General features: G+C 39.9%; 1 protein-coding gene across 1 annotated transcript in view; it reads left to right on the top strand.

Moving 5' to 3' along the window:
• The window catches only part of Prim2 (DNA primase subunit 2), a 199,669-nt gene that overhangs the window by 152,432 nt on the left and 21,439 nt on the right, over positions 1-25,798 (top strand). The window contains exons 11-12 of the mRNA XM_038343089.1: positions 14,052-14,178; positions 20,363-20,445. Coding sequence (XP_038199017.1) covers positions 14,052-14,178; positions 20,363-20,445 — 210 coding nt within the window. The remainder of the gene's footprint in view (positions 1-14,051; positions 14,179-20,362; positions 20,446-25,798) is intronic.

The following is a 25,798-nucleotide window of genomic DNA, read 5'->3' as shown; positions in this document are numbered from 1 at the left end:
TTTTACCATAGTCCAGTTTCCTCATCTATGACATGGAGATCCTAATTGTATCTGTCCAAATGACTTGATGTAAGCATTAAATGAAATTAACACAAGAAAATTGCTTAGACCTGTACCTTGCACACAGTAGATATTCAGTATCATCTTGTTTTCTGTAGTCAAACTGTCCCATAGTTATGCCTTTAATTCTATGAGCCATCCACCCCAAGCATTAGAAATATTGCAGTAACTGTTAGGAAAGCGATATGGCACTGTCTACTGCTACAGAGGGCGATGGTTGGTCAGCCACGAGCTGACAACATGAGAGCAGCAGAGACTGTATTTTGCTAACCTGTGATTACAGACATGTGTCTTCTGGTTCTAGTTACACCTGTGGGATTATCTAGTAAGCTCATGGATGGTGCTTGAAATGGAAACTGATTGTATTCACGATTTTCTTGTGTTTGAGTCTTATCAGAGAGGTTTGTTGGTTCTGTTTTTGGTTTTTTCATTTGTTGAATCTGAACACTTCCTACTCTGGCAGTTTTAATCAAGTGAACTTCTGTCTGTTCAGCTGGACGTGAATTACTTTATTCTGCACTAGGTGCAAAAGCCAAATGCCTTCCGCCCTGTTTTTCATTCCTTACTTGTTAGAGTACAGATGGCGGTGCTCCATTTAAATCGTACTTCTCATCTTTATCTGTTTTGTCTGCGAGGAACTTTCGGAATGTATTTAGCAGACGCTTGTAGTCAGGGTGGTTTCCAGGGCTTTATGAAGCAAAGGCTCTGCTCTCCAGATGAGCTTCAGGGAAGAATGCTGCAGCTGCCTTTCTGCGTTGTTTCTGCACTGCTCTGTCTGAAGCTGAGGATGAAGGGTGCATGAACATTTAGTCTGATCGCTGGAATTTTCCTATTTGTTCCTTTGCATTTCTTTTTTATTTTCTTCTATTCAATATATCCATTGATTTTTTACATCCTTCGCCCCCACCTCCCCTCTGCCCCGTGGGTATATGGGTATCAACAAAGCATGGCATATTAAGTTGCAAGTTGTGATGAGACCAAGTCATCGTGCCCCCTCTCTGCCCCCATTTGAGCTGGGCAAGGCAATCCAGTATGTGGAATAGGTTACCAAAAGCCAGCCAAAGCATTAAGGACAGCCCCTACTCCCATTGTCGGGAGTCCCACAAATAGACCAAGCCACACAACTATCACATATTATACCGGGCTTAGGTAGTCCGTTTAGGGTTCCTATGAGTCAGGTTAGTGTTTCTGTGGGTTTTCTTGCGGTATCCTTGACCCCCCCTGGCTTCTGTAATTCTTTCTTCCTCTCTTCAGCAGGAGTCTCCGAGCTCTGCCCAATGTTTGACTGTGGGTCTGCATCTGTTTCCATCAGTTACTGGATGAAAGCTTTCTGATGACAATTGGGGTAATTGTCGTCCTTTGCACTTCTTATCTTTTTCTCTGTACTGTGTTAACAAAGCTCGTCACTGTATTTTTTTCTTGAATTATCAAGTATGTTTTGTGCCTTGTTTGAAAGGGAACCTGTGTTATAAATGATTTGTACCATGTATAACCTTCCTGAGAATTTGAAAGAGCTTTGTATTTGGCCTTGAGAAGTGGAACACTTGCATTTAACACAGTTTTCTAGATGCATAAGTAGGCAGCTAGGCAGCAGTGATACCATTTAGTGTGCTGTGGTCCACATGGGGTAAGTATGCGATTTTGTCATTGTAAAGATCAGCACAGGTTGTCCCTTATCAGTTTCCACCTTACTGTTTGTATGAAATTGCACCACCTAGACCAAGGAAGGGAGAAGCACCCTGTGCAGCAGCTGCGGGTTTGTGCTAATGTTTTAGGGAAGAAAGTATTACTCACCTTAAACACATTTTCAGTGTTATTTCCTTATTATATGTCTTGGGATTTCTGTATTCACAAACAAGCACCACTGTGGTATTAAAGATGGGATAGAATAAAGCTGTCTAGTAATACTTTTGTATTTCAGTAGGTTACTTTCTCAATAGATTACTTTTCGTCCAGTAAAGGAAAGTCTCTGTAAGATTCTGTTTCATGGCTACTAAGGGGATAGTGAAATGAAGAGCCTGGATACAATGGAAAGGGCCGAACTCCAGTGGGTGCACCGCAGGTGTGTCTCTGTCCAGGTGTACCGCAGGTGTGTCTCTGTCCAGGTGCACCACAGGTGTGTCTCTGTCCAGGTGTACCGCAGGTGTGTCTCTGTCCAGGTGTACCACAGGTGTGTCTCTGTCCAGGTGCACCACAGGTGTGTCTCTGTCCAGGTGCTTTGCAAAGACACACGTCCCTTCAACTCTGCCTTACCAGTGAAGCCTAAACGCTAGAAAGAACCCTGGGTCTAAAGCCATAGGACACAGCCAGGCCAGCACCTTGAAAACTCTGAACCGTCTTCCCAGCAAATTAAAGAAATAACATCTCCTGTGTGTGGGCAGCTCCAGAGTTAAGTCAATTTTCTGGGAATGAAGTTCTTCCTGACTTGTGGATGCTGTGGCACCTGGTTTAGAATGAGCCTTAGCAGCTCTACGGGTTTACAGTAAGTCACTGCAGTTTGCTTCTGTTCCTTCAGTCTTGGTGTGACTTTGCTTCTCTGGGGTTTGTCCCGTGTTCTCATTCAGATTTGTCAGCTATCATCTCAGTTTTGGGCGGGTTCTTGTGAGGAGCAAGGATAACATCTGCCACGTGTGGAGCAATGTCAGCCATGTGGAGAAGCGTTGTGCACATTAGCTTTGTACTTGCTTGAAAGTTTCTGGTCGTTAGTCTTTGTGTGCATCTTAAGATGAGAGGAGGAGGAAGGTTCAATATTAAAAACAGGTAGCGTTATAGAGAACATCGGGTCTTGGTTTTCTTGTTTAAGTTAATGTACTAATTAGAAATGAGTGAAAAAATGTAATATCGATTTTTCTTTGAAAACGGAATATTGTTGAGGAATGAAGTTTTCTAAGCCCAAAATTTATATTTTTTTTCCTTCTGAATGCTTATTGTCTGTAACTCAGACTTTTTTGGAAAAAAAACTTGAATATTTGTAGGAGTAGAAGTAAATCGAATGAAAAAAGCCTTACATTTTAACATCCGTGTTTAATGTGTAATCGCAAGGTGAATCCATCAGCCATCAGCCCTCACTTCTGCGCCCTTTGCTTTGGTTAGCTCTGTCAGTCTTGCCCGTTCTCTTCTCTAGGATGTGAAAGGGAATTATACGTGCATGAGAAATCATCTCTTTAGTTTGCTAAGTCATCCCAGCAGCTGCCTAGCCATAGTGACAAATGTAAAGAAAGTAGCAGAGGCTCGTCCAGGAGAGTGCTAGGAGTCGGAGCCCAGGGTGTGACAGAGCTCTCTCTCTGTGTACAGTTGAGAAGGAAAAGCCCAGTGCTGTCATCTCAGCTCTTCTATTTGATGATCTGAGTAGATGTGGTTTTCAGTGTTTTGTAACCGCCAAGCAGGCGGCTTTTTTCCACTCGCCATCATTAATCTAGGCCACCCCAGTGAGTTCTTTTGTCTCCATGGTTTTATAGCATCTACAAGCAGCATTGTCTTTTATCACTTAGGCAATTTTTCTGTACAAACCGTACAAAATACTTGGGTGCTGAATGTTGAAAAGATGGATTTTTAGGTTTCTGGTATAGGACTGGTGGCTTTGCAGCATGGCCTACGTGAGTTGCCGAGGTTCTTGTCAGCCTGCCTGTGGAACTGCAGGCAGTCGGGGGCAAATCCACTATTCACTGTGTTTTCAAGAAGGAAATTGTCTGATTTAAACTAAAAGAGGCTTTTTGTTTGAAAAAGAAAGCATGTTTTCCTGTGTGGTAGTTCAAACCTCATATGCCCACATGACGGCATTTCATTGCAGCTTCCAAGTCTACTCTAGGAAAGTCGAATCTCACAGCATTTTTATGGGATGCCATGAGGAAATACTGTAGTATCTGTGGACAGAATGGCTTTCGTTTTGTACCTGCACAAGGCAAATCTAATCATACAACCAGACAATTCTTAATCTACAACTCACACTGCACCGGGTGTATTTCAGATCAGTGTATTTGATCTTGAAAGAAGCAGTTGGCTGTTGGGTGTTTATTTTTCAGTCTGGGAAATGGGAAGAACAATAGTACTTTGAAAGTATTATTGGATATGGTTTCAGTTTCACATTCAGGTTTGTAACACATTAATTAATACAATGTTAAAAATTAACATTTTCGGGGTCAGTGAGACAGCTCAGCAGGTAAAGGTTCCTGTTGCCAAGCCTGACAATCTGAGTTTGGTTCAGAGATCCTCAGGGTGGACGTAGAGAATTGAATCTCTGACAGCCTGCTCCCCGCTCCCCCATGCCACACATGTGCATTGTGACACACATGCACACACACACACACGCATAAATGTAACAAGATATTTCAGGTACACAGATTCCATGTGAGTGCAGCTTCAGCTGAGTGCACTCCCTGATGGTGCAGAGCTCCATTCCTGCTCAGAGCCACCATTCCTTTATGTATAAGGTGGAGCTGTGTTTCTTTCATGGTGTTAAATTTAAGCAAAATCAATATAAAAGAATAAAAATATATGTGAAATGCTTCCCTGAACAAAGTAAATGAAGGAGCACCACCATCACAGCTCACACGGCTTTGCCGGAAGGTGGCACAGATTTGGAGCGTGAATGCCAGCTCATCGTTTAGTTTGAGTTTTGTCTCACTATTTCATGACTGACGAGGCGTCATGTTCCCATTGGTCATCAAGACAAGTCCGGAAAAAGTATAGTCTCTCAGCTTTACAATAAGAAGAATATTTTTATTAAAGTTACCATTAAATTGATACCATTTCAATATTTTTTAAATCTAAGATTCATATTTTGCAGTTTTCTAATAGAATTTTGTGTGAAAAATATCTACTTGATTTATATAATGATAAAACAAAAGGAATGGCTCTATTCCTCAATAAAAAAATAAAAACGCATCAAATGCATTTTCTTATTTCTTTTAAAGCCTTTGGATCACTTTCCTTTAGAATGTCTATTATTCCTGTCAAAAGACTTCTTTTGCATAACTTGTGTTTCATTGCATTGCTATTTTGAGTTTTAGGCAGGCAAAATTAGAGGTGACATATATACTCTACGTCATTATTGCGGCAGAGGTCAGTGCGGGAAAGTTTAAGTCCATTTTCCCTGTCATCTCCCATCCTCTTACTTAGACAGAACTAAACTGTCAGGAATGTATTCACTTCTGTTGTAAGAAATGCAAGGAACCAAAAATATTATTACTAATTTGCTGCATAGTCTTGAAGACGTAAGTTCATAACCACATCTCAGAGCTCTTCAGAACTTGGGGAATGTGCAGTGATTGTTTAAGCCAGCAAGGTGGAGCTGAGTGTTGGTTAATTCTTGTACAACCTGTGGGAGGAGTCTTTATGCACATGACCTGTGTCTGTGGCAACCTCTTCCATCTTTCCTGTTGAAATCCCAGCTTCATGGGCTTTATCATCTGGGAATACTACTTTGTATCTCTAAACAGAATTTTGAAATAATAAAAAAAAATCCATCCTTTTTATTTTCCGCCTTCTTTCTGCAGTGTCTGCTGTCTTTTTCTTTAAGGAAAAAGTTTAATTAATAAACAAGGTGTTGTCAGTGTTATGCAGCAAAACAAAAAAAAGGACAGATTAAGGCTCCTTTTATTTGACTTTGTTGCCTCCCCAAGAGAGTGGAATGGTGTTGAGCACCAGCCAAAATGTGGAATTTGAGATTACTTGTTTCAGTATTGACTTTTGGCTCAGCCATGGGAGAGAGGTTTGGGTGTAGTGTTCCCATGGTGGAACTGAGAAGACTTCCTTTGCACACTATGTCACCTTGTTCCCTTCAGGAGCTACACAGTTTGTGCTTCTTGAACAGGCACATAACATTTTGCAGGTTTGCAGATGTTTTCATAACAGAAGAAAGAAACAGATATGAACCAAGAAAAATGGAACACTGGGAAGCCACTGTATGTTTACATGCACATCTACTGAATTTAGTTCATAAAATAGTGGGCATAGGAAACAGGGATGCTGCTGTATCACAATCCATTATCTACCTGGGTTGGATGTACACAACTCAAGTAGGGATAAACCGAAGCCTTTTAACTGGGTATATTCATGCATAAAACAAATCTAAGGAGCAAATGTTGTCAATTGTGAATTGGGTGGTACTGAGAGAAGATAAATTCTTCAGCATTTATGGAAAATGTCTCATGTAGTTGCTTGGTGAGGGCCGCATTGCTATTACTCAAGTTTCAAAAGCAATATTGTGGCTATATTTCTTTAGAGACAAATTGATTTGGGGATTATTAGTATTCCACAAATTACTCTTTAAAGCTGCACATCAAAATATTATTCCTGTAACTTTACACATGTTGTGTTTCTCATTGTGCTTCTGCTCATTTGTATGCCATAGAGAACATCAGAGGCAGCTGTTGAATTTCAATGAACATTCATCTGCATATGAAGAGGCTCATAGGCCTGTGATCCCAGAAGCTGTCCAGACAGAGTCCAATTCTTAGATTTGCAGTTATCATAGCATCTCACCATTTAAATGATTAAATTTGAATTAATGTGAAAGTTATTTTTTTAGGATCAGCTTTTCTTGAAAACAGATTGAGAAATAATTTCCGTTAATATTGAGTTTATGACACAGTAATCTAAAAACTTACAATAGGAATTTCTATAGCAGAATGGTAATTTGGAACATTATTCATATGTATGTATTTAAAGATAATATGCTTTATGAAGAGAAGTATTTCATATAATAATAAATTGAAATAAACTGTTGAGGTAAAATTATAAGCAATTGATTTTTTTCTTAGTGTATTCAAGTGTGATGTAGCATAGAGAAACAATTAAAGCAGTTATATTAAGGGAAAGAATCCTTTAACATAATTATTTGCTGTAGGAGAATATTTGTATATTTCTATATAGCTGGAAGAAATTAAATAAATCCAGCACAAAACTGAACTTGGAGACTTAGTGAGATAATCATATTATTCTGTTATCATAGCTCTAAAATGGTGATCAAACTATGGGGAATGATGTTGTAGAATAGTGATTATAATGATTGACAACTTTTGATCTTTTGAAAATAATCTGAGTGTTTCATAGAGTGTATTTTGAGCACATTCACCACCCCCATCTCCTTTCCTTACTACCCTCCCACCCCTTCCCATTCAACTTTGAGATGTCCTCTTTTTTCTTCTTCCCCATCAAGTCCAGTATGCATTTCCCAGCTAGTCTTGGAGTTGAGGCCTGCCCTGCTGTGTAGTTATTCTGTTAGAGGTCACATCGTTAAAGGAAACTGACACACCTTTTCCCAGTGGCTATCAAATACCAGTAGTTGCTCAGCCTGATGGGACTGTGTCCATCTTCATCTGTGTTCATCTCCAGATTTTGTCTGGCTGGAGCTTCTGAAGGCCTTATAAAATGCTGTCACAATTGGTGTGAGTCTGCATGTTGTACATCTTCCCTTTAGCAAAAGTCCCTCAACTTTGAGGCAGGGATGGGTGTTCCACAGTCTTTTATGCTCTGCATGTTGATCTGTTTTAGGGGTAGGATCTCTGTGTTAATTGCCATCTACTTCAAGGAGAGCCTTCTCTGATGAGGATTGAGAACTGGCTCTGATTTATGGATATAACAAAAAGTCATTGCATTTCATATGTCCATTTAGAAGAATAATGTATTGGGTTCCTTCCTAAGGTCTATGACCATAGGTTCTTGTCTCTGTTGACAGTGCCAGGTATAGGTTCTATCTCATGGATCAGGCCTTTGTTCCAGTCAGAAAAGTGATTGGTTGCTTCTATAACATCTGTGCCACTATTACACCTGTGAGCTTATTTTGTTAGGACAGTTGTTGCTTGCAGGGTTCGCAGCTGGGTAGGATTGAGGTTTACTTTTCTCTAGCAGTGTTCTCTGGCCAGCTCTAGTAGGAGGCAATTAACACAAAGATCCTACCCCTAAAACTGGTCAACATGCAGACACAGCACCTTCCAGCATCATGAACATTAGTCTGTAGGGATGAAGCTTCCAGGTGAGTGTGAATTCTGTGAGTCAAGTATGTGCTATCTTTAGTAATAGGAGTTTCTTGTCAAGCTCTGGAGATAGCCAGGAGTATTGGCACTCCCCTACTAATACTGTCAGGAAAAGGTCATTTCTGTCTTCATTCAGTGCCTCTGATGCACTAGGCAGAAAGACAGAAAGGAGGAAGAGCCTACAGCTGGCAGATAGAGCAAGGACAAGGCATTTACTATACTCCACTTCTCCACGCATTCTTTCTTTAAAAAGATAACACCTTTTAAAGCTCAGTCCATTAAGAGAGGTTGTAGAATGAGAAAGTATTACATTTTTCATTATTTCAGCAACCGGAAATATATGAAACTTGACAATTATATAGATTAAAACAGTGTAATGCATCAAGTCCATGTGGCCCTGACTGTTATTTATAGAACTATTACTTATGTGCCAAGTAAGTGCAAAAGACACAGAATTTAATGAAATAGACAAAATCTCTGTCTTTAAGGGGTTTTTGCCCTCAGGGTGTCTCTCCTTCTTCTAGACTTAGTATGTCCTATGCTGACTTTCTACCTCTCCTGAGACAACACAGCACAGGATTTTCAGTCACAACACATCTCAAACCATGTCCAGTATTCTCCTTGCGTGGTGAGCAGAGCCACCCCAAGAGAGAATGTCTGACTCTGCACCGGTTGCCGCCTCTTTCCCTCAGCTTGCTCTCTTAGAGCCCATAAAATAGGCAGTTATGTCTGTAGTGCCAATGGTAGGTTTTATCTTTTGAATTTTTAAATGTACCCAGACATGAAAGTAGAGTTTGGTAGATTGCTAAACACAGCTAAGATTTATTTGTTCTTTTTAATATATTAGGACAAGCTCATCTGTGTTCTTTACCACACATGGTAAATAGTTGAGAAGTTTTGCAGTTCAATGAATAAGCTACACACAGACTGGAGGTTCAGCGTCACTGCTGAGGAACTCTGTTATTCAGATATCCGCCAACAGATAATTATAGTCAGCTGACTAGTCCTATACACAGTCACATGCCAGAGAGTGATATCTTGGCCAGGTATGCTCTGCGTGTGTGGTAGGAAGTCTTCATACTGCAGTATTGCTCTCCCTTGTTTGTGGTTGCCAAGTGATAAAAGCATAGCACATATATCTGTGCATATTTTATAATACTTGATGATAATTTATTATGTTTGCATATTTATATTTACTATATTGTCTTACCTCAGTCCCCAGTTTTGGGATCAAACCAGGACCCTGTACATGCTGGGCAAGCACTCTACCACTGAGCTTAGGCTTTACTTTCTATGATAACTTACTTATATGTGTTCTCTTACTTATACTGTTATAGCACTGGGGATATAGCCCAGGATAGAGTATTTGCCTAGCATGTTCAAGGCCCTGGTATTGATCTTTAGCACTGAAAAAAAGCAAACACCAAACTGTAAAAGCACACCATATTATGCAAGCCCCCATACGTTTCCTTCCTCTGGGTTGTGCAAGAGACCACACTGATGGACGGTCATTGCACACTATCATGTAAATATGCACCCACCTAACATACACTTTTCAGACAGCATCTCCATTGATAACGACACATGTCTGTACTTTAGTGATAGCATGAGAATAGACAGTTACTAAGCGGTTTGAAAATTAGCATTTAATGTGAGACTTGATATGAAATATAGATAATTTTATTATTCATAGTTTAATGTGTGCTTTTTGTGTGCACACACAAGTGTGACTTTTTTGGTTTGTTCACTAATGCACCACAGACAGAAGCATACGTGTCTGTATTCAGCAGTTAGTTTGCCATTTTCCGGTTGTTCTTTGGACATGTTCGTGTTTGACCAACTTAATACTGACATTTTAAACTTAACATTAAATTCCTATGAAAGAATGAAAGATTTATTATGGTGTCTGGAGCAACTGTAATATGAAATAATGGTTTCCTTTAAACGTTTCTAGGATAGTAAAACTGAAGGAAGAAAAGGCATTTTCCTTCTATCTTTTCCTGTACATGTCACCTGTGTGCAAATCGTTTGAAAGAATAGCATGACAACATAAATCCAGTGTCTTAATGAGAAACCACACTGATGCTGAGAAGCAAACAGATAACCTGAAGCCAGACAATGAAATTTACATAGCCCTCCCTTGGTAGAGTCGTCTTCCTGCATTGCTGAGAACACAATTTGTCAATAATGTGTTGTTTGGTTACAAGACAACAACCGCTTTGTTTTCAGCTTTAATTCAGAACCTTGATCATAATCTACATGAAGTCAGCTATCTGGGCTCGTGCCTATAACACACCACTAAGATGGAGAAGAAGCATTTCTTCTCTTCCTTCAAACATTGCGTCTTTTTGCAGTGAATCATATCTTTGTGGTTTATGTAAGTTAGTGGTGCAGCGTTCTAATTGCAAAGAAAAACACAACACATCTGCACGTATAACCTTTTTGTACCAGATAGATTTGAATCTTGTAACTAAACGTTTGCACTCATTAAGGCTTAGTGAACTTTGTTATTCAGCCTTTTATCCCTCTCACTGGGAAGTATTGTAGTGTTATAATTTGAATTCTCTACAAGGCAGACTAGCTTCTAGTGACTTTATGTAAACAGACAAATACGATCCTCACTGCTGTAAGACCGAAAACATTTTCTCCTGACACTATGGACTAAAGTGACCAGACAAAGAAAAATAGGGAGACTGTGTGGGGAAAGTGGATAGAAGCTAAACATGTGTAAAACGTAGACAGGATGATTCTAGCCTAGCAGAAGCTGAGGACAGTTACTTTTAAAGAAATGTTTGTAAAAGTCATTATTGCCTTGTCCCCAAGGAGAAATTCTAATCCTCTTCAGTTTGGTCTCTTGGAGGAGCTGGCAGGGCAGTGAGCTGTGGTTCCCAGTCAGCCATGGTCAAAGTCAACAACTAACCACTCTGCGACTTGTCCTGCTAAGTGGTGACATTTGATAGGTTAGGGCTATTAAGTACATTTTTCATTTCAGTGATTAAAGCTTATGTTGAGCCTATTGAAATGGCCCAATACATAGGCATTTGTCCTCGGAATCTTAGGAGTGAAATCTGCCTGCATCATGCCTCAGTAGACGGTTACCCGTACCGTCATGAAGATGGAAACACAGGTTCGGTTTGGATTGTTGGATTGGTGTTTTATGACTGAAGGACCTGATGACAGTCAGCTCTGAGCTGTGGTACCATAATTGGTAAATGAAAAGCAGAGCTGGACAGTAATTAAAGCAATATAAACAGGTTTTCTTTAGGAACTGCTAGAGGAGAGAGAATGTGGTCGTATTATAGAAGCGGGCGCAGCATCAGCAAGTGAAGATTATAGCCAAAGAGTAAGTGTGTCAGTGGATGTAAAGTTAAGGGAAAGAGACCTCAAGGGTGTGGTCTGGTTTAGGAAAGATGAGAGTGAAATCAGACCCTTTGTAAGTTACCTCACTCATTACAAAGCCTGGTATCTCCAACTACCTGATATTTGCTGGGTTGCTTTCATAATGAACCTTATAGGTGGCAAACGGCAACTCTGCCATAGTAGTGTGCCCTGTGCTCACTAATGTGGATGAAACCTAGGTGTGTCCTGTGCACTCAGGGTTTCAGCTTATTGCCCATTACTTCCATCTGTTATACTTAGTAATTTCACATGAAAATTTGCTCAAGAACTCTTTCTTCAAGTTTTCCAGAATATGCATTTTATCTAAAAGAAGCATGGAAATAAAGTATGACCTTTTATAGATGTTTTATTCTGACTGTTAGATTCAGCACTCTGAAGATGCCCTTTGGAAATGACTCGTTATGTGTGTGCTCTGTGGCTTTTCAAGATTTAGCAAGTATTGCCTGGGTGTCATGGAAGAACATTTGATGTGCTCTGTGAACCACTTACAGCTTCTGAGAATTTAGTTTTGAAGGTGTGTGAGATTACTGAGTAGTAAAAGCAGGGCATAGTCTATGATTTTTCTCCTATTATTTAAAGGCTCTTATGGTCTGCCATTTGTTGTAGTCTGACAATTATTTTAGAAAGTTCGTTTTTGTTCTTACAGTTTTTCATTTTTTGTTTTGTTTTTCTAGACAGAGTTTCTCTGTATAACAGTCCTAGTTGTCCTGGAACTTGCTTTGTAGACCAGGCTGGCCTGAAACTCACAGAGAGCCATTTGTCTCTACCTCCTGTGTTGTAATTAAAGGCATGCACCATCATACCCAGCTATTCTCATAGTTTTTACTGAAATAATTATGTGAGAAATTTACCTTAACTTACACTCCTCCATCAAGTTGGATTTTCCTAATATTCTGTCATATCAAATATCCCTTTAATCAAACATATTATCAATGGTACATTGTTTGCCCTTGCTTGACCAGTGGGTTATGGGCATCACCTAATGTAGGAATTAGAAAATTACCAAACATCAGGCCCTGGAAACATTTGATGGGGGCATGAGAATGGGATAATGCTCTTTCAAATGCTGTAGTAGACCAAGGAGTTCTTCCACATGCAGTGAGTTTATTTTCTTGCATACTGGTGTAGTGCTGGATAGCCCAGGAGCAACTGACCACCAAACTGATCAGTACAAAGCAGAGGCTAACAAGCCATAAGATCAACACAGGCAAGCGTAATGGAAACCAAATATGCAGCGATGAGAACTATCATATAAGAGCGTAGGGCACATAGGGAAATGCCTCTGAGGTGTGGAAGAAGAGTCGGCTCGCAACTCCGACCTCCAAGATGAAGTATCTTTTGAAAGAAAGAAGTTACAGCCTAAAATGATATATTAGAACCTATGATTTTGAATATCTTATTACTGAGAAAGAGCAGTATTATGGAAAGAACTTGGATTTTGGAACCAGACTTTTCCAATTTTGCATGCTTTTCAACTCTGCTATTTATTTAATGTCTATGTTATATTACATTCCCTCATTTCTTTGAACTTTAGTTTCCTCTTGTGTACCATCATAGGGAGACCAGTTATTTGAAATGATCAAATGGGATTGCACTTTTAAAAGCACCCAACAGTATGCCTGGTGGTACCTAAGTGCCTTTCAGTGAATGCTAAGTCCCTTTTCCGCCTCTTATCCTATTCATTCCAAAGTCCCTTCCACACCATTATCTTGTTTTATGAACACCACGGCAGGGATTCCAGGTAGGAGCACCTGCAGAGGCTCACCCTCTCATCAGACATTTGCTGACAGCTTGTTTCCCGGAGCGGAAACGCAGAGGATGGCATTCAGTATTTTAAGAGGCACTTCAGAAGTAGAATGAGTTAGGATGTAGAATTTAACAGACAGTTTAGGAGGAGGACAGAGAGGCTAGACTGGTTCCCACCTCGTATAGTCTCTGAAATCGAATCAAGGAGGGAAAATTGATTATTTTCTGCAACAGATTATTCTCACCATTAATCAGTAAACAGTTGCCCCTTCATGGCTTTGGGCTTTCATATCCTTAGACTCAGTGAACCTCAGATTGAAGTGTTTGGGGGAAAAATTATTGTGTCTGTACTAACCACATATAAACGTTTTTCATTGCTATTATTCCCAAACAATGACAGTGTCACAATTATTCCCATAGCATTTAAATTGTATTACTTATTATAAATAATTTGAAGATCATTTAAAGTAGGTGGGAGGCGTAATAAGTTAAATACAAATATTGCACTCAGTTTTGAGCTATTGGACATTGACTTGTAGATTTTAATTATAACTGGGATTTCTGGAACAATCCCCATTAGATACCAGAGACGGGGATGATTGTAACCTTAACTTTCTCCTACCTAAGAAGATTTTTATTGTTTCTTTAAAAAGTTTGTTTAGTATGCTGCAGAGACAAGTGGGTAGGGCATTAATAGGAAAACCTTGTTTCCGTGTGTGTGTATGTGTGTTATATTTGTGTCATAAAAAACCCAGGAGATACATAGAGTATGCATGTCCATGAACACTGAATCCCTTAGCTGTTTGATCCTAGCTGGTGCTGATGCCATTACTGTGTTGACTGACTTGGTCTCTTCTTTTTTCTTCTCAGTTTGATAAAGGTTACTCTTACAATATCCGGCACAGCTTTGGAAAGGAAGGCAAGAGGACAGACTATACTCCTTTCAGTTGCATGAAGATTATCCTGACCAATCCACCAGGCCAAGGGGATTATCATGGTAAGTGCTTGTGCTGGATGCCGGGGAATGGCTTTTCGCATTGCTGAAGGACCTAGCTTGTGGTAGCTTATGTGTGTGTGTGTGTGTGTCAGGTTGGAGCGTGGTGTCAGTGATCTGTCTTATTACTGAGCTCACTCAGCCGTGGTCAGCTTGTGCTGGAGCAAGCTTTCCAGTTCTCTTTCATCCACTGTTCCGTGTCCCGTGTTCTGCAAAGGTTTTAGAAGATAAGAGTGTTTTAGAGCTGTTTGTGCTTTTTATTAATGTTCAAAAGGCTGTGTACAGAGGAGCAGTGTATTTTTTTTCCTTACTCCTGTCATCTGATTAACAGAGATTAAGCAGTTTAAGAAGTCCCAGTGTCAAATGTATGTCAATTTGGTTGAGTTGTTCACACACACACACACACACACACACAGATTATAGTAAATTTGAATTTCTAAATTAGGCATAGCAAGAGCTTAACAATAATAGAATAATTATAGTGATGTACTGTAATAATAGTAACCATTGCGATGTAGTATTGGGAAGATCATGTCAGGTGACCCTAGGCCAGCTAGCTCTGATGCTCTGAATGGGTGGATGTCATGACCAGGTGATAGAAATGTTTGCAGAGACTCAGTATTTGGCAGGTTTTCTTCTTTTTTCTGTTGGAGGATATTTTTTTTTGTGTGTGAAAACTATAATAATGTTATCTCTTATTAGTCTGTCAGATTACTACCCCAGCATCGCGATCCTTTGGAGGTTGTCTGCGAGCTCTTACTGCTGTGTGTTTCCTGGGGATTTCATCCTATCCCTTGTCCTTTTATAACTTTAACGCCGGGTGTGGTGACCCAGAGCCTGTAGTCTGATGTGGGATTCCCCTCTGTATGCTGTGAATATCTATTACCATTGGTTAATAAAGAAACTGCTTTGGACTCTGTCAAGGCAGAACAGAGCTAGGTGGAGAAACTAAGCTGATGCAGGGAGAGAGAAGGCAGAATCAGGGAGGTGCCATGAAGCTGCCAAAGGAGAAAGATGCGGAACCTTACTGGTAGGCCACAACCTCATGGTGATATATAGATTAATAAAAATGTGTTAATTTAAGATGTAATAGTTAATAAGAAGCCTGAGCTAATAACCTAAACATTGTTGTAATTAATATAGTTTCTGTGTGATTATTCGGGTCTGGGCATCTGGGAAACTAAAGTGCAGTCCTGTTTACAGTAGTCCAGCACCAAGGAGCTTAGGGTTTCTATTGCTGTGAAGAGACAGTGTGACCACAGCAGCTCTCTTATAAAGGAAAACATTTCATTGAGGTGGCAGCTTACAGTTTGTAGGTTCAATCCAGTATCAATATGGTTGGGAAGATGGCTACATGCAGGCAGACATGGTGCTGGCTACATCTTGATTATAAGGCAACAGGAAATGGACTGTGGCATGGAGTGAAGTCTCGCATAGGAGATCTACATCTCCTTCTACAAGACCATGCCTACTTCAGCAGTGCCACACTCTATGATCTTACTGGGGTCAGTTACATTCAAACTACCACAAACATCTTAACATTTCCATCAAGCTGCTTTAAATAATATGTGACACAGAATGTGGTTAGTTTTTGAACAGGTTCCATGACTGCTTCCTGGAATTTTTGTTCTGTTTCTGCTAGGTAGAATAATTTGTTGATATCTTACATGCATTTAGTGTTTAATGTAGTTTATCTGAAGCTTCTATGCTGATTTTTTGGTTTGGTGATCTATCTAGAGGTGAAAGTGGAGAACCAGTTATTATATTTTGACCTGTTTGACCTTTATGTTCATTAGTGTTTGTGTTTGAAATTGGGAACCTCAACATTTGGTGCATATATATTTACAATTGTATCTTCTTGATGAGTTATTCCTTTCATTAATATGCAGTGGCCTCACTTGTCTTTTCTGACTACTTCTGGTTTGACATCTGCTTTTTCAGATATCAGAATAGCTAAGCCAGCTTATTTTCCATTTCTGTTTGCTTGATAGATGTTTCCCATCATAGCACTGACAGTATCTGTACCAGTAAGATGTGTGTCTTAGAGACAACAGAAAGGAAACTGTTTCAGTTAGGTTTTCTATTGCTGTGAAGAGACATGGTCATGATGACCATGGTAACTCTTACAACAGAAAACACTTAATTGAGATGGCTTAGTTTTAGAAGATTAGTCCATTATCATGGTGGGACATGGAGGTGTGCAGGCAGACATGGTGCTGGAACTGATAGTGCTATGTCTTGCAAACAACAGGAAGTAGACTGAGTGTCACACTGAGCAAAGCTTGAGCAATAGAGACCTCAAAACCTGCCCCCACAGTGACACATTTCCTCCATCAAAGCCACACCTATTTCCACAAAACCACACCTCCTAATAGTGCTACTCCCATTATGGGGTCCATTTTCCTTTAAACCACCATAGAAACCCTTCTTAATGTGTATAGTGTTTTTAATCTGTAGCTTTAAAAAGTGCTTAGGTTTCATAGCTCTCTGTGTATTCTAACATCTGTTCTTTTTTCAAGCCTATGTACTTGGCCTCTTCATTCCAGCATCCTTGCTGTTATAATTCTGTATTGTTTGTTCAGCACTTTTGCACTGAACTTCTCCAGTGCTTTGCTGGCTTTATTTCCTTGAGTGAGATAAACTTGCTGGGAACCCCACTTCTCCAAGAATATCAGGCTGTAATAGACTCAACAGGGCTCTTCTGGAGATGCGCTATTATATTTATTCATTTGTGTTTATTATATGATAAACACTGTGAGATGCTGGTAGATTTTCTGATGTAAAACTCATAAAAGAAGTGTAAGGGTTGCCCTAGCACTCATCCCCTTGAGTTCCTCTTAGATGCGTTCACACTGAGGCTCCAGTCACGCACCAGTCAGATGGGCTTGCCCAGGGCACTGCTGTGACAGATGTTTTGCCTCCGGGGATTTCTCTTCTGGTCAGTTATAAATCTCTCCATTTACCAGCTTTGCAGAATTTGCCTTGAGATCCTATTTCTTCGTTGTTGATTTTTCAATTAATTACCTTTATCTCTTTGGTTTTTATTTTAAATAACTCATCGTGTTCCATTTGTACTGCTCAGATTGTTAGTCTTGTGTCAAGCCACCCACAGGCGCATGGTCAACCTACCAGGAATGCCAGACACTTTACTATTCATTATACATTTTCTCAAGATGTCTCCTTGTACTAAAATGTATTTTTGTAAATATGTATAAAGGATATGCTATAAATTTTGCAGAATTTGTAGTTTATAGAGATCCATAGTTTTACAATGGAGGCTTTATTTATATTTAAATTGTTTGATGAATGCATTAGTTTGGCTTTTTGGCCCTTTTCCATTATTTTTCTTTCTTTTTTTTTTTTTCTCATGGTTTATTTTTTTTATATTTAAAAATTTCCATCTCCTTCCCTCCTCCTCCCCCCTCCCTCCCCTCCTTCTCCCCCTTCTCTCCCCTCCTTCTCCCCCTTCCCTCCCCTCCCCTCCACCCATACCTCCCCTCCCTCCCTCTCAAGGCCAAGGAGCCATCAGGGTTCCCCACTCTATGCTAAGACCAAGGTCCTCCCAACTCCCCCCAGGTCCAGGAAGGTGATCGACCAAGCTGAGAAGGCTCCCACAGAGCCCGTCCATGAAGAACAATCAGAGCCCAGAGCCATTGTCCTTTGCTTCTCAGTCAGCCCCCGCTGTTGGCCACACTCAGAGAGACGGGTTTGGTCGCATGATCCATCAGTCCCATTCCAACTGGAGTTGGTGATCTCCCATTAGTTCTGTCCCACCGTTTCCATGAGTGAACGCACCCCTCTCGTTCCTGACTTTCTCCCTCATGTTCTCGCTCCTTCTGCTCCTCATCGGGACCTTGGGAGCTCAGTCCAGTGCTCCAATGTGGGGCTCAGTCACCTTCCCCATCTGTCGCCAGCTGGAGGTTCCCTCACGGTCCTGACTTTCTTTCTCATGTTCTCTCTCCTTCTGCTCCTCATCAGGACCTTGGGAGCTCAGTCCGGTGCTCCAAGGTGGGGCTCTGTCATTTTCTTCATCTATCGTCAGGTGGAGATTCTATGGTGATATGCAAGAAATTCATCAGTATGGCTATAGGAACTGGCCTTTTCAGGCTCCCTCTCCTCAGCTGCCCAAGGAACTAACTGGGGGCGTCTCCCTGGAAACCTGGGAACCCCTCTAGGGTCAAGTCTCTTGACAACCCTCAGGTAGCTCCTTAAATTAAGATATATGCTTCCCTGCTCTCATATCCACCCTTCCTATATCCCAAGCACCCCATTCCTCCGAGCTCCCCCCGCTCTCCCCTTCACACTTTTCTCTCCCCATCTTCCCTTGGCCCATTCTTGCCCAACCCTCAAGTTCCCAATTTTGCCTGGCGATCGTGTCTACTTCCAATATCCAGGAGGATTACCATATCTTTTTTGGGAGTTCACCTTCTTATTATCTTCTCAAGGATCCCAAACTTATAGGCTCGATGTCCTTTAATCATGGCTAGAAACCGAATATGAGTGAGTACATCCCATGTTCATCTTTATGGGTCTGGGTTACCTCACTCAGAATAGTGTTTTCTATTTCCATCCATTTGCCTGCAAAATTCAAGATGTCATTGTTTTTTACCGCTGAGTAGTATTCTAGCATGTATATATTCCACAGTTTCTTCATCCATTCTTCCACTGAAGGGCATCTAGGCTGTCTCCAGGATCTGGCTATTACAAATAATGCTGCTATGAACATAGATGAGCATATGCTTTTGTTGTATGATTGGGCATCTCTTGGGTAGATTCCCAATAGTGGAATTGCTGGGTCCTGGGGTAGGTTGATCCCGAATTTCCTGAGAAACCGCCACACTGCTTTCCAAAGTGGTTGCACAAGTTTGCATTCCCACCAGCAATGGATGAGTGTGCCCCTTACCCCACAACCTCTCCAGCAAAGGTTATTATTGGTGTTTTGGATTTTAGCCAATCTGACAGGTGTAAGATGATATCTCAAAGTTGTTTTGATTTGCATTTCCCTGATAGCTAGAGAGGTTGAGCATGCCCTTAAGTGTCTTTTGGCCATTCGAACTTCTTCTGTTGAGAATTCTCTGTTCAGTTCAGCGCCCCATTTTTTAATTGGGTTAATTGGCATTTTACCGTCTAGTCTCTTGAGTTCCTTATATATTTTAGAGATCAGACCTTTGTCAGTTGCAGGGTTGGTGAAGATCTTTTCCCAGTCAGTAGGCTGCCTTTGTGTCTTAGTGACAATGTCCTTTGCTTTACAGAAGCTGCTCAACTTCAGGAGGTCCCATTTATTCAATGTAGAGGAGAAAGTGGGAAGTACTCTACAACAAATGGGCACAGGGAACCGTTTCCTATGCATAACCCCAGCTGCACAGACTTTAAGGGCAACATTGAATAAATGGGACCTCCTGAAGTTGAGCAGCTTCTGTAAAGCAAAGGACATTGTCCATTATTTTTCATTCCCTAATTTCCACCAATTTTATATAAAATGTGCAGTTACTACCAGTTAGCTTGTAGATCTATTTTTCTGTGCCTAAGTAGTCTCTGTTCTTCTTCATGCAAATATTTCTCATTGTCCATCCTCTTATTTTGCTCACAAAATAAGTGATGAAACAAATATACTATGTGTGACTTTTCTCCGAAGCCGTTTCTGATTGTTCACAGTGTTCACTGCCATGATTCTTCAGAGTTTATAGGGGTTCTAGTCTTCAGGAGATAGGCATAGAATTTATGTCGGAATCTGATTTGATATATTTATGTTTCTTAGAGTTTGGATATTTTTATTTCTATTATATATATCCCTTCTCTTTTATGTCATTTTGCAATATTTTTAGACCACAGAAATGTGAGAGGTAAACTGTTATGCCTGTGTGATTTCCTGTTCTGTGAGAGACTGTGATTTCCTGTTCTGTGAGAGAGTGCCAAGGTTCAGGCTGCTTTCCCTTCCTAATGAACGGCCGTGTGAGTCTGCGAGTGCTGCGCTGTTTTATGTAACTCCTGAACCTGTAGTGTCCTGATACCCGAGCAGCTAGATCCTCCTTTAGATAGAATAGGAAACAGTTGCACCCGTGGGCAATCGAGCTTTTATCAGTAAGCTGTTAGACATGAAGAATGCTTTGGCAGCCTCTCGAAGGTGACACTGTTCTGAGTCCTGGTAAATGACCTTGCTGCTGTGTGGTTTGTGTTTTGTTGTCAGGGTGCCCATTCCGTCACAGTGATGCAGAACTGCTGAAGCAGAAGATGCAGTCCTACAAGATTCCTGCCTCAGGGATCAACCAGGTAGGGCCAGTTCTGCCCAATATCCTCAGTGTTTACAGAATGATGCTGTGTACTGCATCAGGACTCACACCAGACTTCTGCCTTCTGGGTAAATTGATCCAACACCTTGACTTTTCAGGTTCTGAGTCCTTGGAAATTCCAGTTCTTCCATACAGTTTTATTTCCCTTGGTAATAAAAGAACATAGAAATTCCACCCCAACTTATTTTTCTCTGTCAGTTGAGGGCCTCACTTAAGAACATAAATGTTTAATGCATTGAGGTTTATTAGTGAAGCTGAAAATTCATGACAGAGTCTTTCATTTTGGAAAATTGTTTTCTGAGAAAAAAAAATCTACTTTGAAGTCAATGACTATTCTAGTCGGCTCAGTCATCGCTAGGTTTAATCTGTGTAAGTCTGATGGTAGCCTATTAGGTCTAATACTTTGTCATATACTTTGTTTTGTTAAGAATTTAACTAAAAATGCATAAATTGTTAACTAAATATTTAAGAAAATGCATCTTTTTAGTAAGTCTATCTTTTAAAAAATTCCATGGTGTTGTTAGAACCACTGTCTGCAGTGTGATTCTGACTTGCCTTGGGTTCTACAATAGCTGACTGAGTCTATCCTTCCTGGCCCCAGAAGAAGCTGGGACATCAAAGTCATTGCACATTCTTAAAAAAATGTTATTTTTTTTTAATTTGAAGAACATCAATGTGCTGGAAAACCCCTACTGTCTAATTGATTCAGCTTTTCTTGTAAAGTTTTTAAGCAATGCTTAACAAAGGAGACTGTCTATAGTCAATCGAGTCTGGAAAGCACTCTCTGTAAGAGCTGATCACAGGATGAGGACTTAATAGAAAGTCATGAATTCGAATCACAAATGCATAAATAAAAGGCAGGAGTGTATAAGGTCATTGGCTTTCAAGTGAAAGGACCAGCACATGAGCAGTGAAGGGCAACTTAGAAGAAGTGCTTGGTTTGGGAATTGAATTTGCGAAGTAAAGAATTTGAATGGCAAAGAGGAAGTGGTTTTGCATCCAAACAGAGAACCTAAAACACTTTCTAGTTACAATTATGAGTTGGAAAGACCATAAGAACACTGAGGAGGTGTAGGTGTCACATGCCACTAGTACATAACTAGTACATAACTAGTACATAACTAGTACATAACTAGTTGGCTAGTAGTGATGCCTCAAGTTGAAGTCAGCTTTTCCAAGACCAGGGTGTTATGGGAGAAGCACGGTAGAGTAAAAGCCAAAATGGAATCCTGGCTAATGCTTACCAGAGGTTAAGAGGAAGTAGGATGAAGTCTGAACAGAAATGGGAACACAGGTAGGACACCATAAAGAAAAAAACCTTTTGAATTATAGGCATAGATGAGGGAAAAGAACTCCAAGTCAATGACATAGACCAGATCTTCAACAAGATCATAGAAGAAAATGTTCCCAAACTAAGGAAAGACACATCCACACAGATATAAGAAATATGAAGAACACCAAATAGACAAAACCATAAAAGAAAATTCCTATACCATGTGAGAGGTAAACACTAACTATATATAACAAAGAAAGTGTAGTGAAAAGTGCAAGAAAAAAAAAACCAAGTCACATATAAAGAAAATCCATTAGAGCTATAGCTGACTTCTCATTGGAAACTTTGAAAGCTAGAAGATCCTGAAGGAATACATTCCAAGTCCTAAAATACTTATGATGACCAGCTTAGATTAATATACCCAGCAAAACTATCTGCCATAATTGAAGAAGAAATGCATTAAAAATATTCCATGACATAAACACACACACACACACACACACACACACACACACACACACACACACACACACTCTCAACAAACCAAATCTAAAGAAGCAGTATTTCAGGCTAAAGAGAGGAGTGAGGATAGCAGAATAATTTTGAAAAGAAATATGAGGCTATAATTATTTTAAAAAATACCAAACCAAAAATACAAAACCACCAAAAATCAGCAATGCAATGATGACGACACACACATTTCAACAATAGCTTTACATACCAGTGGTTACAATTCTCCAGTCAAGACACAGGCAGATTGAATAAATTAAAAAATAAAACAAAAACAGAGTCATTTTGATTAGCATTTCCCTGATGGCTAAGGATGTTGAGCAATTCCTTGAGTGTCTTTTGGCTATTTGAGATTCTTCTGTTGAGAATTCTCTGTTTAGATCTGTACCCAATTTTTAATTGGACTATTTGATGTTTTAATGTCTAGTTTCTTGAGTTATTTTATATTTCAGAGATCAATCAAGCACCTTAACCACTGAACCATCTTGCAAGTCCAATTTTCAGTTTTTTTCTTGGACAAAATAAAAAATATATAATTCTGTGATGAAAATGTTATGTTTTGAAATACCCAAATTTTAAGAATATTCGATCAAAATATTGCAAATAAAATCACTGGTCATAATTCTTTATGAAAAACTACACATGAACTTTTTAGGTTGCTTGTTTGCACTTTCCCATAACTGTTTTCTGTGAACAGAACTGTCCTTGCTTCACCCATGCTCTGTGCTGTGCTGTGACAGAACTCACTCACGTGGCAGTCGTTGGACTCCGTGTCTTGGAAAGGGCAGCATCTTTTGTTCTTCCTCCTGAGCGCGTCTAGTCCACGGTAGTCTTCTTTCCTATGTAATAATTCACAGAGTGCTTGTGTGAGCAAGAACCATGGACGCCACGGTGCTTTTCCTTTTCTCACCTCCTCTGAGCCTTCTTCTGTGTCCCACTCATTCTTCACAAGACATTATCCTTATCCTTGTTTCCTACATGAGGAATCTGAGACTTAGAGAGGGTAGGACCTGCTCAGAGCTTTGGATCAGAGGGGCAGGAGGCCAAATCTCACACTGGAGATCAAACTCCACTTCCTGTTGCTCTGCTTTCCTGTTTTTTTTTTTTTGACACATTTTTCTTTTAAATTCAGTTGAAATTTTTCTTAGTTCCTTCTTTCATTGAAAGCCTTTGCTATGAAATGTTGAGTATTCCTTACACTGTGTGAAGATGTGTCACTGTGACTGGTTTAGTAAAAAGCTAAACAGCCAATAACTAGGCGGGAGGTATAGGTGAGACTTCTGGACAGAGAGAGCTCTGGGAAGAAGAAGGCAGAGTTGCCAGACAGATGGAGAGGAAACAGGATGGGCAGTACGGAGTAACGATAGCCAAGACATGTAAAAATGTAGATTAAAGGACATGGGTTGATGGAAGTTAAAAGAACTGGTTAGGAACAAGCCTAAGCTAAGGCCAAACTTTCATAGTTAACAGTAAGTGTCCAGGTCAGTTATTTGCAAGTTGGCGGCCCAAAGAAAAATCCCTCTACAATGAAATGAATGCAGTTTTACATGCCTAGACTTTGGAGTGTTTAATGCATTGTTTAAAAACCAGCTGATAAGAAACAAAGATGTGAATAATACACAAGATGTAAATCACAGGTGAAGACGGGGCCTTAAAAGATGCCGTTTTCATTAAAATTGCCTTCATATGCAGTTATTTTAAGTTGTGTAACACATATAGCCATTATTTTTACAAGTTTGTGCAGTTACCACCTCTGTCAAGTTTCTAATTTTTACATCACTTCAGGAGAAAACTCAGTTTTTATTATTCATTTTCTAGCTGTTGGCAACCACTGCCTGCTGTCCTGTGGGTTTGCCTGTTTGGGCATTGCCTATAAATGGAATCTTCCCTTCTGCATTACTCATGATGGTCTCCCCAAATCTTCTCACCTGTTTTCCTTTGATTCGTGTCTCTGTCCTGTGATTTTTTGGAATAAGTGACATTATATCAGAGTCCAATGTAGTGATTTTTTTTTTAAAATCTTATAGATAGGCTGGTTGTCCATCATCTTTGAGTAGGTATCTGTTCACTTGTTTGGCTCAGTTCAGTTGGGTTGTTACTTTATTGTTGAGTGTAATAGTTCTTTTATTTTGTATATGAGGCCCTTATTAGATAGATGATTGAAAATGTACTTTCTCTTTCTATAAGTTATTTCTTTGTAATGCAATTTGATGGAAACAGATTTGAGCGTGGGTGAAGTCTGGTGTGTCTTCTTTTGTTTCACGTTTCTGGTGTTATATCTAAAGAGTTCATTGCCAGAATTAAGGTCATGAAGATTGACACTTAGATTTTCCTGTATCGGCTTTAGAACTTTGGCTTTGAAATTTGGATCTTTAGTCTGTTTTGAATTAATTTTTGTGTGTAGTGTGATTTTGAGAGTCCCTTTGTATTTATATGTTGATGTCCATTGAAGAGGTGGCTTGATACTTGATAGTCTTGACAAAAGTGAACTCTATCTAGAGACGTAGTTAACTTAGGAGTAGAAACTTCAAAATACATAAAGTAAATTGGATATAGGTATGTAAAGTGCTTTCTGGACTATTAATTCCATTGTTTTGGTCTGTCTGTCTTGATACTAATACTACAGTTCGGATATCATAGCTTTGTACTGGGTTTTGAAAACCCAGAGGTGTGAATTCTTCAATTCTGTTCCTCCTTCTAAATATTGTTTTGACTATTTGGAGCCTGTTTTTATTTTCTCTGTATGTCAGGATGAGCATTAGGACTTCGATGGATACACAATGTGTTTGGGTGAGCATTGCCTGCTGGTCCCTGACACAGGACATCTTTTCTTTTCTCAGTTCCTTCGGTTCCTTTCTTGTGTTTTATACTCCCCAGCATACACGCTTTTTGCTTTATGACTAAATGCATTCCTTGTACTTTATAATAGAAATGTTTTCTTCTTTCTCTGGCCATTTGTTACTGGTGTTAGAAATACAGCTGATTTTTATTTATGCGTCTTCCAGCATTGCTAGGTTAATTTATTGTACTAGGTTTCTGTGGATTCTGTAAGAACAGGCCTTCTGAGAATAGATGCGGTATTACATCCCTTCCATCTGGATGCCTTGTATTTCTTGTGTAATTGTCTTCTCGGACTAGAAATTCCAGTACTGTGCTGAGAGTATGAAGGGTAAAGAAAGTATCTTGATTTTGTTCCTACTGGTAGGGAATGGCTTTCAGTCTTCTCCAAGGTGTACTATTAACTGTGGATTTTCATAGCATTCTTTATATTTCTGAGTAAATCCCTCCTACTTCTAGCTTAACTGAGAGTTTCTTCTTGAATAGCCAAAAGACATTGGATGTTTCAGGTGCCTCTTCGGCACCAATCAAGGTGAGTCACATGTTCTTTTTTAGCCTCACTGTATCGAGGTGCTGTATTACATTGCTTTTCATATTTGAACCGCCTAGCATTACTACTTGAGCACTTGGGCATAACTTCTAATCCTTGTAAATGTGTTGCTGGATTTGATTTACCAGTGTTGTGTTGATTTTTCAGATTGAGGGACTAAGC

The sequence above is a fragment of the Arvicola amphibius genome, chromosome 9 (genome assembly GCF_903992535.2).
Source record: "Arvicola amphibius chromosome 9, mArvAmp1.2, whole genome shotgun sequence".
In the NCBI taxonomy this organism is placed as follows: domain Eukaryota; kingdom Metazoa; phylum Chordata; class Mammalia; order Rodentia; family Cricetidae; genus Arvicola; species Arvicola amphibius.
This window is presented reverse-complemented; position numbering and strand designations above follow the sequence as displayed.